This window comes from Glossina fuscipes, unplaced genomic scaffold (genome assembly GCF_014805625.2).
Source record: "Glossina fuscipes isolate IAEA_lab_2018 unplaced genomic scaffold, Yale_Gfus_2 110, whole genome shotgun sequence".
In the NCBI taxonomy this organism is placed as follows: Eukaryota; Metazoa; Arthropoda; class Insecta; order Diptera; family Glossinidae; genus Glossina; species Glossina fuscipes.
In genome coordinates, this window is record NW_023998453.1 from 826,921 (window position 1) to 838,526 (window position 11,606).

The 11,606-nt window shown below is 34.9% G+C and overlaps 5 protein-coding genes across 7 annotated transcripts; 2 read left to right on the top strand and 3 right to left on the bottom strand.

The window, feature by feature from the left end:
* Positions 1 to 568: 568 nt before the first annotated feature.
* LOC119638871 (LMBR1 domain-containing protein 2 homolog) lies at positions 569 to 3,560 on the bottom strand. The gene is made up of 3 exons (XM_038035950.1): positions 3,300 to 3,560; positions 2,777 to 3,233; positions 569 to 2,282 (listed from the first exon to the last, which is right to left on the bottom strand). The coding sequence occupies exons 1-3, from the start codon at positions 3,468 to 3,470 to the stop codon at positions 790 to 792; spliced, it is 2,121 nt and encodes a 706-aa protein (XP_037891878.1). The 5' UTR covers positions 3,471 to 3,560; the 3' UTR covers positions 569 to 789.
* LOC119638872 (BBSome-interacting protein 1) lies at positions 3,473 to 4,121 on the bottom strand. Its single transcript, XM_038035951.1, has one exon. It carries the CDS (start codon positions 3,841 to 3,843, stop codon positions 3,568 to 3,570), a length of 276 nt encoding a protein of 91 aa, XP_037891879.1. The 5' UTR covers positions 3,844 to 4,121; the 3' UTR covers positions 3,473 to 3,567.
* Positions 4,122 to 4,566: 445 nt separating this feature from the next.
* On the top strand, positions 4,567 to 6,467 carry LOC119638856 (39S ribosomal protein L3, mitochondrial). 2 transcript variants are annotated; one of them, XM_038035931.1, is made up of 5 exons: positions 4,567 to 5,020; positions 5,074 to 5,163; positions 5,242 to 5,332; positions 5,392 to 5,939; positions 5,994 to 6,467. In XM_038035931.1, the coding sequence occupies exons 2-5, from the start codon at positions 5,126 to 5,128 to the stop codon at positions 6,418 to 6,420; spliced, it is 1,104 nt and encodes a 367-aa protein (XP_037891859.1). In that variant the 5' UTR covers positions 4,567 to 5,020; positions 5,074 to 5,125; the 3' UTR covers positions 6,421 to 6,467. The 2 variants fall into 2 exon arrangements, with proteins under 2 accessions (XP_037891859.1, XP_037891858.1); XM_038035930.1 differs by having other exon boundaries at positions 4,567 to 4,710; positions 4,892 to 5,163.
* Positions 6,468 to 8,046: 1,579 nt separating this feature from the next.
* Positions 8,047 to 9,745, top strand: LOC119638879. The gene is made up of 2 exons (XM_038035961.1): positions 8,047 to 8,209; positions 8,273 to 9,745. Exons 1-2 carry the CDS (start codon positions 8,176 to 8,178, stop codon positions 9,661 to 9,663), a joined length of 1,425 nt encoding a protein of 474 aa, XP_037891889.1. The 5' UTR covers positions 8,047 to 8,175; the 3' UTR covers positions 9,664 to 9,745.
* A 13-nt stretch (positions 9,746 to 9,758) lies between these two features.
* On the bottom strand, positions 9,759 to 11,174 carry LOC119638880 (omega-amidase NIT2). 2 transcript variants are annotated; one of them, XR_005247503.1, is made up of 5 exons: positions 11,005 to 11,174; positions 10,427 to 10,933; positions 10,120 to 10,353; positions 9,893 to 10,035; positions 9,759 to 9,828 (listed from the first exon to the last, which is right to left on the bottom strand). XR_005247503.1 is itself a non-coding variant. In XM_038035962.1 (4 exons), the coding sequence occupies exons 1-4, from the start codon at positions 11,021 to 11,023 to the stop codon at positions 9,947 to 9,949; spliced, it is 849 nt and encodes a 282-aa protein (XP_037891890.1). In that variant the 5' UTR covers positions 11,024 to 11,174; the 3' UTR covers positions 9,813 to 9,946. The 2 variants fall into 2 exon arrangements, 1 of the variants encoding a protein (XP_037891890.1); XM_038035962.1 differs by having other exon boundaries at positions 9,813 to 10,035.
* Positions 11,175 to 11,606: the final 432 nt, after the last annotated feature.

Below are 11,606 nucleotides of genomic sequence, written 5' to 3' on the forward strand. Positions count from 1 at the left end.
AAACTTCAATTTATTCGTCCAAATATCATCATATTTTCATAAAACCTCGAGTGTTTCTCGCCATGACGTTATATAACGCTTGACTGCATATGATGAATTAATTGCCTTAAGCTAGCATAAGGAAATATCCACGTGGATACTCACCACAAGGTTTCCAGAATTTCTTTCTTTCTTTTTTGTGATTCTCTCCGAACAATCGGAAACAGTACGTGGATGTAAATACGTATGTAAATGAATTCTTTATTGCGACAATATACACTAAATTTTAAACATAAATAAAAATATTTTTATATCTAAGTAAATACGAAGTTTTCAAAAAAGGGAGGAGAGAGAAGCATACAACAGTACGGCAATATATACCGCTATTGCACTAATATCCAGATAAATATAATTTATTTTATTTTAATTTACATAAACTAACAAAAAATTTATTAGCAACCGAAATTAGTTACATAGATATATATTACAAGTAGGATCTACCACGAAATAAATGGGAATTTAATAGCATTCATCTGCGTACGCAGACAATAAGATTAAAAGCTATCACGTAACTGCACAGAGAAAAATGTTTTTTTTTTTTTCAATACTAAGATAGCAGCAACGCTAGTGTTACATGTTTCGAATGCTGCGTTCTTTGTTGTAATCTTTTTCTTTTTTTACGTAAATTGGCATATAATCACTACATCACTACAGTCATTGCAACTAACAACTTGTTATAGAACATTTTCTTTTAATGTTTTTTTTCTTTTTGTGACTAATATTTATCAGCTCTTAAGTGTATTGCTCAGATTACACATCATCAAAAAGGCCACGGGGGGGCTCTGTACCCGTGCCTTCATTATCGTCATATTCTAAACGATTCGCGGATGACGAGCCTTTAAAACCAACTTGCATTTGTGTACTAATACCAAAACGTTCATTAATCTCATCGGATAATGAACGAGGTAATGTAGAATAATGTAGATTATCACCATTGCCCAATAAATCGTCGGATGGTATGTTTTGCGTAGGACGTCCACTATTATTTATTGCTGTGCTTATATTTAGATTACGATATTTATTGATATATTCATTCGTAGCTGTAACTTCGGGACGTGAAAAGTCTCTACGCCTTGTCAAAGCATCTTCCGCTCTTTGCTTTCTACGTTTCTCGCGCGCTATTAGATCTTTACCTTCCTGCACCAGCTCTGTAACTATATCTTCATTTTGCAGGAATTGTTGGAAACCCATAGCATTTAAAGCTCTTGAGCCCAAGCTAAACCAAGTAGCGAGACAAAAAGCCAACATACACATAGGAAAGTAAATATTGAATCCATTAGATATAATACCAATAACGTCCATATGCCCCATAATCTGAGTGTAGTAAGTTTCCTTTACGCGTTCTTTAATTATATGCGAATCCATATGAATAAGACCCAAAAAATTGAGACACATAGGAGGTGTGAGGCGACATAACAACATGCCACTAAATATTAAACTATGTTCGTTTGTTTGATGATGCGGTGCCAAATAATACAGATTTAAAAATCGTATACGCAATATCGTAGAATATGTACAATAGAAGAGATAGCATAAAACGATCATTGAAAGCATTTCAATTGTTAAAAAATCGTAACTGTGTTTAGCCGCATTTAAAATATTTGCAAATATAGATAGAACCGGTCGCCTCTGAAAAAATGTCAGCTCGCTCCAAACCACCAATCCAGACATAACAGCGGTTAAGACACACAGCGCCTTGAGAAATGGCGATCTAAACAAACAAGCCCAATACCAATGCAAAACCGGAGAGTATAATATACGACCGAACTTGGATCGCTGGTGAGGAAACTCACTCTTGAAGCGTCGTTCCGATGAATTCATATTACGTGCCACATCTTCTAAGTGCAGTACTGTTTCAACTTGAACGCTCCACAAAGCTTCAGTACGTTGCAGCGTTTGCAATGATTTAATTACTTGCTTATGTATGCGTATTAAGGCCTTTTCCGAGGGAACTATAGTTGATGTCCCACCGCCGTTACCGCCCCTTGAATAATTACGTATAGCTCGTTCTAACAATTCGTTAGGTACCTTACGCATTATAGTCTCTACACATGGACGCAATTCATGATTATTAGGCACAGCTCGATTTATACCTTGCAAGGACTCAAGGACATCGTCAACATTCTCTTCAGCTTCTGCCTTTTCTGTATTTAACTTTGAGAGTTTAAAGTAAGCATACTGTACGGTAAAACCAGGCTTGGCATTGTTCCACAATGAACGTGGCACTTCTACTAAAGCGTAACCTAAAACACGAAAAATAATTATGAATGATATTATTTCGGGCTTTCATATCACTCTACATCAAATAATTAGAATTTCCAAATATAAATAATGAGTGCACAAGAACATTTACTTCTAAATACTGCAACATAGCCTTGAAAGCCTAAAATCACATGGTGGAGTTGCTTATTGAGACATTCAGCTGAACTAATACTATCCCTTAGTAACTTTTACCTGCTGGGTAATTTATGCATAGAATGCATTAAAACATCTGGGTATCAAATAATTCCTAATATCATTGCTTCGAAAACACTTCGACGAATGTATTATATTGAAACAACTATATCCAAATATTGAGATACTTATATCTAAACCTTACCATGCCGAAGAACACCCTGCTTATTTATTGAATAATATGACTCTTTAAACTTCATTTAAATATGAAGATAACTCCGCGTTTTTCCTTACTCTATTAGTTCATGTCACGGATGTGAATATTAAAATCTATTACGCTTACCTAATAACAAAACAAGTAAAAATAGACCCCAAGTGTTAGAGGCAGAAGAAGCGATTGCTTTTAGTTTCTGCCAATCCAGTGTTACGCCTTTAGCAGCTATGTAAATCAGCAAAATGCCGCATATAAATAAGTACGAACCGTAATAGATGGCATTTTCGATTAAAGCCGATTTCAGTTTGCCTTTAATTGTGAAATCGCCTGCCTTTAAATACGATTGCATTAGAGGCATGATCAACCACGTTAGAAATTGTGAAGACCAATAAATTATACGCCACAAGTTTGGGAAAACGGCTTCCGGAATCATACCCCAAGGCGCTTGGCATTCCGTATTCTTTTCTGTTATTAGCTTCGCAGGAGCGATGTCCAAAGAGTCACTATTATTAATCGAATCAATCGAATGAATTGTTGTGGCAGATACACCAATACGTTGCGTTTGTAAACATTGCCGATATAGAGTCTAAAAAAAAAAAGAAAGTCTTTCCAATGCATTCGCGCTTAACATCTCTAATAATAAAAAACTTACTGATGTGACATCTAATGGAATCGTAAATACTATTAAAAAAGAAAAACACCAAGCCATCAACACTGACAGCGTTACTATGATATGTTGGCGTTTTATGTTTCCGTAGCGATAAAGTGACACCCCAGCTAAACATAGAGCCAAACAGATGGCAAATGGTAAGAGATAAGCCATAGTAGTTCTTTAAGCAGCCTTTTTAATTTGTTTTGCAGTAGAATGTTTACATATAGATTTGATGTACGACGAGGATATTTTGTGACGCCGTTAGCCTTTATTGACTAGTTTTTAAGCTCTTACTCTTCGACAGCGTTTTCAAACGTTTTTCCATCAATTGCCGAGCGGTATCGCGTTGCATTTCCTCTAAACGTTCTAAGGCTTGTGATTTTAGAGGCATTAAATGCGGTTTACAAAATATCAATTCGCCCTTATGCTCGAAAAATAATTTACCAGTTGTTGGTACAATCAATTCAACCTTTTCAAACTGATGATTTATGTCAGTAACATCACTATTGATTTCAGCTCTCGCGTGAGAATTGTTAAACGACATAATCAATGCCAATAATGCAACAATCTTGTAAATTTTTCTCTTCTTTTCCTTTTTTTTTTTTTTTGTTTTTGTCTTGTTTATTTTTGGAAACTCCACGCAAGCCTTTTTTTACTATAAAACACCGCTGCTCATCCTTAATTCAAGTTTTCTTTGAATTGTGAATGTTTAGCATTGTTCGTTAGTCTTCATAAAACGTAGAAAGTGAATTTATTAAAAGGAATGAATCATTAATTTCAATTGCACGATTTTTTTAAATAATTTTCGCCTTAACAATCTCTCAGCTCAAACTAAATTTCATATTCCAGTATAGTCGCATTGCACTCTTCACTAATACAAAAGTTCACACGGTTGTCTTTTGAAAGGTTGATTAATTTTTACCCCGTAGGATGTTTAATCTAGTACCAAAAAATATTTCAAAATAATGCTAATTTAAAAAAAAAGACTGTTTAACAATAATTTTTGCCCTACTGTAACACATATTGGCTTGGTTCATCTTAACTTAAGATCCAAATAAAATATATATATATATATATATATATATATATATATAATACATAAAGGCAATATTAAATTTTTCTTCTGGAAAGTTTTTTTTTTTTAACAAAAAATTAGGCCAGAAAATATCATCGCATTCATCATATGGTGCAATTTTCACTTCTTGGCTCTTTTTTTAATTGGAAAGACAAGATCATTTTTTAAATTAAATGCGAGATAGTATAGATATTTTTGAAAGAAATAAAAACTAACGAAATGGCTTGTATTGATTTTTGAGAAATTTCTTTAAAGCCCAGTTGTGCGTGCAGTTTGTTTACATTCCTTAAACTTTCAAGTGTGTTGAATTCGTTCATGAGAACCATATGTGCAAAAGTAATGAGAATTTTCTCTCTTTTAATTACTAAGCCGTCTATTTAGTTGTTGAAAGCCTTATAATGATAACACCGCCATATAATAAGATAAATTGTTTGAAAAAGAACAAAAAATCAGGCAAAAAATCTATATAAAAATTCAAAAATAATATCATATCAATTTCATTAACATTCATTAACAGACGGTCTTGATTGACATGCTAAGAAATTCTCAAACTAATCAAAACTACGTGCGTTTCATTAAGACTCCTGTTGGCCTTTCGGTGCGTTACAAATATAATAGTGAATTTAACACATCGTTGTCTCTAAAGGTACATGCTTACAGTGAATTACGAAAACGATAACATCAGTTTTTTGGCTTTAGGATAATTTTATTGAAAATAAACGTGATTACTAAAAAGAATAATAATAATTCAATGTTGCATTCTTTGATAAGGGACTTTTTGAAACTAAGGTAAGTTTGCAATGCTATGCCACTAATCATATTATATATATATTTATACTTATTTTTATTAAAATTAACATTTCCCAGACTATGCACAACTTTGCAAGTACGTGAAAAAGGCCATCTTAGCCGACCACATTTACGCAATCCATCCTGGTTTCTACGTAAAGAACGCAAAGTATTTCTATCTCTTATTTTATTAATGAATGTTTGTTTATGAAAAATTTTGTTTTCAAGATGCGAGATAATCTAATCACTTCGGAAAACAAATCGTTCGTGCAAGAAATGGTGCACGATGTATATGGCCAGCCTTCGATTATTAAAGGAGTACAATCATACAATCAGAAATGTCAAACGCAATTAGTTAAAACAGAGGATTTAGAAGTGCAGCCTTGGACGCCGTACGCACGTCGCACTGGCGTCATAGCGCGTAAAATTGGCCAATATCCCCTTTGGTTGAAAAATGGGGAGAAAATTAGAACCACTTTGTTACACGTGGTTGAAAATTATGCTATTAAATATACACCCCCGGAGGAATATAAACCTGCTCAACGTCCTAAAATGGCCGAATTAAACAAGTACGGATGTTTGCTTGTTGGTGCTGAAAGTTGTGATCCATCAATATTAACGAAAGAATACTGCAATCTGTTTAAGAATTCAGGAGTGATGCCGAAAAGACATTTAGCCAGGTTTATAATATCACCTTCGGCGGCTATTACTCCTGGCACCCCTCTAAATGCAAATCATTTTCGGGTTGGAGATTACGTAGACGTGCGAGGAAAAACGTAAGAATGAGTTTCAATCATCTTTTTGCTTTTAACGTCGTATACAATTAACAGAGTCGATCACGGTTTCCAAGGTGTCGTTAAGCGGCATGGGTTTAAGGGAATGCCTGCTTCTCACGGTGTTACGAAAACCCATCGTCGACCTGGTAATATTGGCGGTGGAGGTGAAAAAGGCAGAGTTTGGCCGGGAACAAAATTGCCTGGTCACATGGGTAATCGTTGGCGCAAAGCAAAAGGTTTACGCATTTGGCGCATTAATAATAAGTATAACGTTTTGTGGGTCCAAGGCAGTGCAATACCAGGTTCCACAAACGGTTTAGTGTACATATACGATACTATTTTGCCTTTGCGTAGACATAAAATAGCGCCTCCGTTTCCAACTGCTTTGAACGATCCAGAAGGATGTGAAGATGTATGGTTCGAGGATGTTCATAATTTTAAATCTGAGACAATAACATTTAAGCCGGAAGAACAAAATTGAACGCTTCTTTTCGATATAAAATAAAAATATTTATACCTTAAAATTTTCAAAGTGTTGTGGTAATTTGTTGTCGTTCTCCAGAGAGATTTTTGGTTCGAAATACGGTTATTCAACTATTAATTTTGCGCAATTGCGTTATGGGCGATTTGTGAAAGTCCGCTCTAATTATTATGCAACTCGTTGGCCAAATGTTTTGAACTCATTTATTCTCATTTGACGGAATTGCGGACCTAACTTCTGTTGTGATTTCTCATTTAACAGATTTCCGGTCCTCTTTTTCGACCACTTTAACAGCATTTGAAGCGTTGCAATTTCTTGAAAGCAACTTTGTGCTTTCTTCATTCTCAACATATGTTTTTGCTTGTATTGTGTGGATCCAAGAAGTAGGCCCGCGGTAAAGTTGATTTCCTTGCCAATTTCTATTAAAGTTTGAGAGATATTAAATTCTTCAAAAACTTTATTTTCTTATAAAAAAATGTATTACTGTCGTGTTATAATGCTACTAGTAAGGATTTTTTCGTTTACAAGGACTTTGCAATTCTCGGATTTCGCATAGTTCGTAAAGGCCTCAAAGGTGATTTAAAAAACAATTAGGGTCTTTAGCTAGTTACAAAATGTTTACTGAACAAATCAAAATAGCTAATATTTTCTCAAATTTACTATAAGTGATTTAGAGTTAACGCGGTATTTTTAGGAACAAATTGATCAACCACGTCCATAATAATTAATTCAGAATTTGCACACTTAGCTTCTCGCTTCCTACTCTCAGAGTCCATATTGACGGTATTAAGAAGAAATTAATCCGTGGTATTTACTTTAGAACTAAAGCATTTATAGGCAGATAATATACCTTCGTTTGAGTTATGTACAAAATCTTCTATACCAGCAGAAACTTCCAATGTTTGTACTAAGTTTGAAGTCGCTATTTCCATTTTTGAGACAAGGAGATTGTCAACAATACATACCACACATACAGACAGACGCAGCTTAATCGATTCGAATCGAGAATACTTTATAGAGTCTTTGATGCTTAATGTTGCGTCTTTGCAAACACCCCAAGCGCCATATAAAGATAAGCTTTCTCAAGCTTAAGCAGACAAAATAATATTTATAGATGTAATTGGTATTCGCCCGTATAAGCAAATGACAGGTAAGGAAGGACAGCAAAGAAGTTCCGTTTCGAACAACTTTTTGACTAATTCTTTATCTGTCCTATTGTTCGTAATGGGTTAATTGGTATGGTAACGGGTTTATAGGTTTTTTCACAGCAATGTCTGAGAAGAGACTGCGCTGTTACACGGAAATCTGAACTTTCCTCCATTTACTGGAATCTTCTTTTATCCCAGTACACTCTTTCTCGAAGCAATCCTCTTACACACATTTTAATCTTATCAACATTTGGCTTCCTCTCTCTTGAATATCGAAGCTAAATTTGTTTGCAAATAATTCAGGATTATCTTCAGTTAATTTAAAGTTATTGTCAAAACTTTTTGTTATTAATTTGCTTATCATGGGAAATTAAAATAAATAATTCATCATTTTAAAATCATAATTTTAAAATCAATTTGAATCTTTCATATATGATGCTCTGAAAAACAAAAAGAAGAGAAACAATCGATAACATGTACTGTTGCCGATAAGAAACATATACAATCACTTTTCCATCTTCATCGGAAAATAAAGTAGGCAGGGAACTGATATATTTTGTATAACTTTCTAAAAACAAAAGAAGAGAAGAAAGGAATTTAAAACGAAATGCAACGAAACGCATTAGCAGAATTAGAAAAATGTGAGTAATATATTATAATACGTGAAAAAGATGGGCATAAGTCACATATCTAATTAAAATAAGGTCGAACCAGCGGCGATGGAATGGAACAAGAGGAGGATATGGCGGCTAAAGAGCTACTTCAAAAGTTGACGCAGTCTTTTAATGACGGAGAGAAGGTAGAAGAAAATCCCATTGGCAATCAAACAATGTCCCGTGTTATCAATCAATGTGGACGTTCGAACATTCCTCAGCGTAGCTTATCAATGGATAGTTCCTCAACTATTGAACGAATAAAAAAACGCAAAACTTCCACTTCCAATCTTACAAATGGATCTTCTACTAAAACGCAATACAGCTTACCTTTGCCGGGTCTTCATTCTTTATACCGTCGACAAGAAGGTGCAAAACGTAGTCTGGCCCCAATGGAGCCAAAAGGAGAATTAATAAAATTAAAACCCCGGTTAGTAACACCTGCAAGCAGTTTGCCAGAACACAAAAAAACCAAACCACCAAAATTCGTACCGTATGAACCATATCCAGGCGCGATAAATCCACTCGTGCCAGAAAAAGCCAATAATTCCGATTCTCGAAAAATGATAAAAAGAAATAAAAATAATTTGGATATTCATGTCTTGGTGTCGCAAATGTCCACAATTAGAACACACGAATTGCAAGAATCGCAAGTTACCGTCCCCGTAGCAGAGAGTACTAAGGACTTAAGTGAATTGGAAAATCTTAAAGCTATGCTGAAGAAAACAAGTGAAGAACGCGATTACTATCAAGGACAATTTAAATTTCAAACACAAGTTAACGCTGAACTTAAAAATCTTTTAGTCGCATCAGTAGGGGAAGACTTGCTGACGCGCGTCAATGTATTAACCGAAGATAAATTGCAGCTGGCCCGTGCTTTATTAGACACGGCCAATAATTTAACCACTCATACTGAGCAAATTGAATTTTTGGCCGGGCAGTGTGAAGTATGGCGTTCAAAATTCTTGGCTAGTAGCGTTATGGTCGAAGAATTGGCCCGTTGGAAGGCTGACTTGACACAAAAGAATCAAATGCTAACCGAATCCACTAAACAATTATTGCATGCCACACATCAGTTACGCGATATGCAATTAGAAATATTAAAGAATTTAAAATTTCTTGCTAAAATACGTTATCTCAATTTACCGGCCAGTGATGTGATCACGTTAAGTGCCGAAAATCTTAATATTCTCCAACAAATGGTATTACACACAGGAGTAGGAATGCCAGATGGTAACTTAAATATATCGACAGTTTCTACAAGTCCACTATGTGAGGCGGAGAAATACGCTATACAATCACTTGACTTTATCAGCCAACCTTTAATGGCTACAGATGAAGCCATTAAAGCTTTATTTGGACAAACGCAGAGGCCATTTAATACACCAGCAAAGTGTTCATTAGAAAAAGATGAAACTTCAACAGGAACCCAAAGCAAATAGGGAATGTTAACTCTTACTTAAAAAAACAACATTTTAATATATGATTGATCACTTTTTTTATATAAAGATAAATTTCCATTTACATAAGAATTATATGTTTGGGTGGGTATGTGTATATGCATGTGTGTTCGTATATGGGATCAATGCCAATCTCCATTAAAGGTGCTTAATATAAAAGAAAAAAGATTAAATTAAAAAATTAAAAATTGTTATAAACATTAATAAATACGTTTTAATTTATTTTCAATTTTAAAATATTAAAGTAATCAACTGTAGAGCCTTTTCAACACTTTTTGGATGTTTCATATAAATCGCGACGTCTTTGACAAGAGGTTGGGATTTGTTGGCGCACTTGTTCTACCATAGAGAAGTCTAAAAATGTTAAAATACCAGTTTTTGTATTAACACACGCTGCTCTTGAATACAATTTTTTTTAGCGAATCACTTAATGCTTACCAATATCTGCTATAATTGTCTCTTCACCTTCCTTGGCGCTTTTCATGATTTTAGCCCAAGGATCGATGACCATTGAATGACCATAAGCAACATATTCGGCAGTTTCATCTCGCGCAGGTGATACAGTCGCCACAAATAACTGATTATCATTCGCCCGAGAACGTTGCAATAATTCCCAATGTAAGGGCCCCGTAGTCATATTAAATGCAGCCGGATATATAAGCATTTCACAACCTTTTCATTGTGTGAGAAGAAATACTTCATTATCAATAGCCATCAATATCTCGTATTACTACATACAACATACCAGCGTTTCGATAAATACGTGCCATTTCCTCAAAACGTATATCATAACAAATGCCTATACCAATTTTATGGCCATCTATCTCAATTATAGTAAAATCATTGCCGGCTGTTAACGTATCGGACTCTTTAAAACGCATACCACCGTTAACGTCGATATCGAATAAATGCATTTTACGATGTTTGGCAATTAATTGTCCTTGCGGCGACCAAACAGTGCAGGTATTGTAAACATTATCATTTTCTCCTAGTTCTGGTATCGAACCACCTATAATGTAAACATTACATTTTTTGGCTAAATCGGAAAGCTGTTGCGACGTTGTCCCCGTAGGTATACGCTCAGCATATTCACGGAAATATTTTGTACCGTACGGACTGTTGAAACATTCAGGCAATGTTATAAGACGTGGTCCATGTTCTTGAACAACTTCTTGTATTTTATTGCAAGCGTTTTCTAAATTGGCCAATTTGTCTTTACTGCCCTTAAGTTGCAACAAAGCCAAACGCATAACTATTAATAAGACAGTAATATAATAATAAGAACAGATCTGACGAAAGGCAGATATTATAGATATTACTCACTATTACACGCTTTACTCATTTTCTTCAGAGCAATAAATTAAAAAAATTTTTCTTGTGCTTTTTGCTTTCTCTGTTTACACAATCACGAACTATTAGGGTTTTTTAATAAACAGATAACACTACTAAGAAGAAGAAGTAAATAACATAATAACTGATGAAAACAATTTGCGATAGATACCGTAAAGCAAAATAAGGACGCTGATTAGCATGTTGAAACTCGTTAGGAGGCTACGTACACCGAAGATGAGGTTTGTTCGATATTCTTCCGTCTTCGTAACTTTTTTTAAGCTGACGTAGCCGCAACCGTATAGGATATCCTCGATCGCCGAATATGTTGCTTTTTCATTTGTGTTTGCTTCGTCGAATTGTACCTGTACAACTTTGTCGTGAGGACTTAACCCCCTCACGACCTCTCTCAGCGCCTCGATGCGTAGTAAGTCTTCAACTTCCTGGCCTTCATCTTCGTTTGCAAAATGCTCGCTATACTGTTTGCACTACATGTACTCAAATTCAATTAAAATAAAATGTCAACAAGTTTCAATTTGAACAACTGTTGACGCTGCATAGTAACGCTTTTGTTGATCAATAAAAATTATTGGTGC

Bases quoted from the DNA above. Each gene is read 5' to 3' on its own strand.
- LOC119638871 (XM_038035950.1), bottom strand. From the start codon at position 3,470: ATGGCTTATCTCTTACCATTTGCCATCTGTTTGGCTCTATGTTTAGCT. The intron at 3,234-3,299 runs GTAAGTTTTTTA...TTTTTTTTTTAG, and splicing joins TTCCATTAGATGTCACATCA to ACTCTATATCGGCAATGTTT. The intron at 2,283-2,776 runs GTAAGCGTAATA...TTCGTGTTTTAG, and splicing joins TTTACTTGTTTTGTTATTAG to GTTACGCTTTAGTAGAAGTG.
- LOC119638872 (XM_038035951.1), bottom strand. From the start codon at position 3,843: ATGTCGTTTAACAATTCTCACGCGAGAGCTGAAATCAATAGTGATGTT.
- LOC119638856 (XM_038035931.1), top strand. From the start codon at position 5,126: ATGTTGCATTCTTTGATAAGGGACTTTTTGAAACTAAG. The intron at 5,164-5,241 runs GTAAGTTTGCAA...AACATTTCCCAG, and splicing joins AGGGACTTTTTGAAACTAAG to ACTATGCACAACTTTGCAAG. The intron at 5,333-5,391 runs GTATTTCTATCT...TTTGTTTTCAAG, and splicing joins TTCTACGTAAAGAACGCAAA to ATGCGAGATAATCTAATCAC.
- LOC119638879 (XM_038035961.1), top strand. From the start codon at position 8,176: ATGCAACGAAACGCATTAGCAGAATTAGAAAAAT. The intron at 8,210-8,272 runs GTGAGTAATATA...AATTAAAATAAG, and splicing joins ATTAGCAGAATTAGAAAAAT to GTCGAACCAGCGGCGATGGA.
- LOC119638880 (XM_038035962.1), bottom strand. The intron at 10,354-10,426 runs GTATGTTGTATG...CACAATGAAAAG, and splicing joins ACGTATTTATCGAAACGCTG to GTTGTGAAATGCTTATATAT. The intron at 10,036-10,119 runs GTAAGCATTAAG...TAACATTTTTAG, and splicing joins GACAATTATAGCAGATATTG to ACTTCTCTATGGTAGAACAA.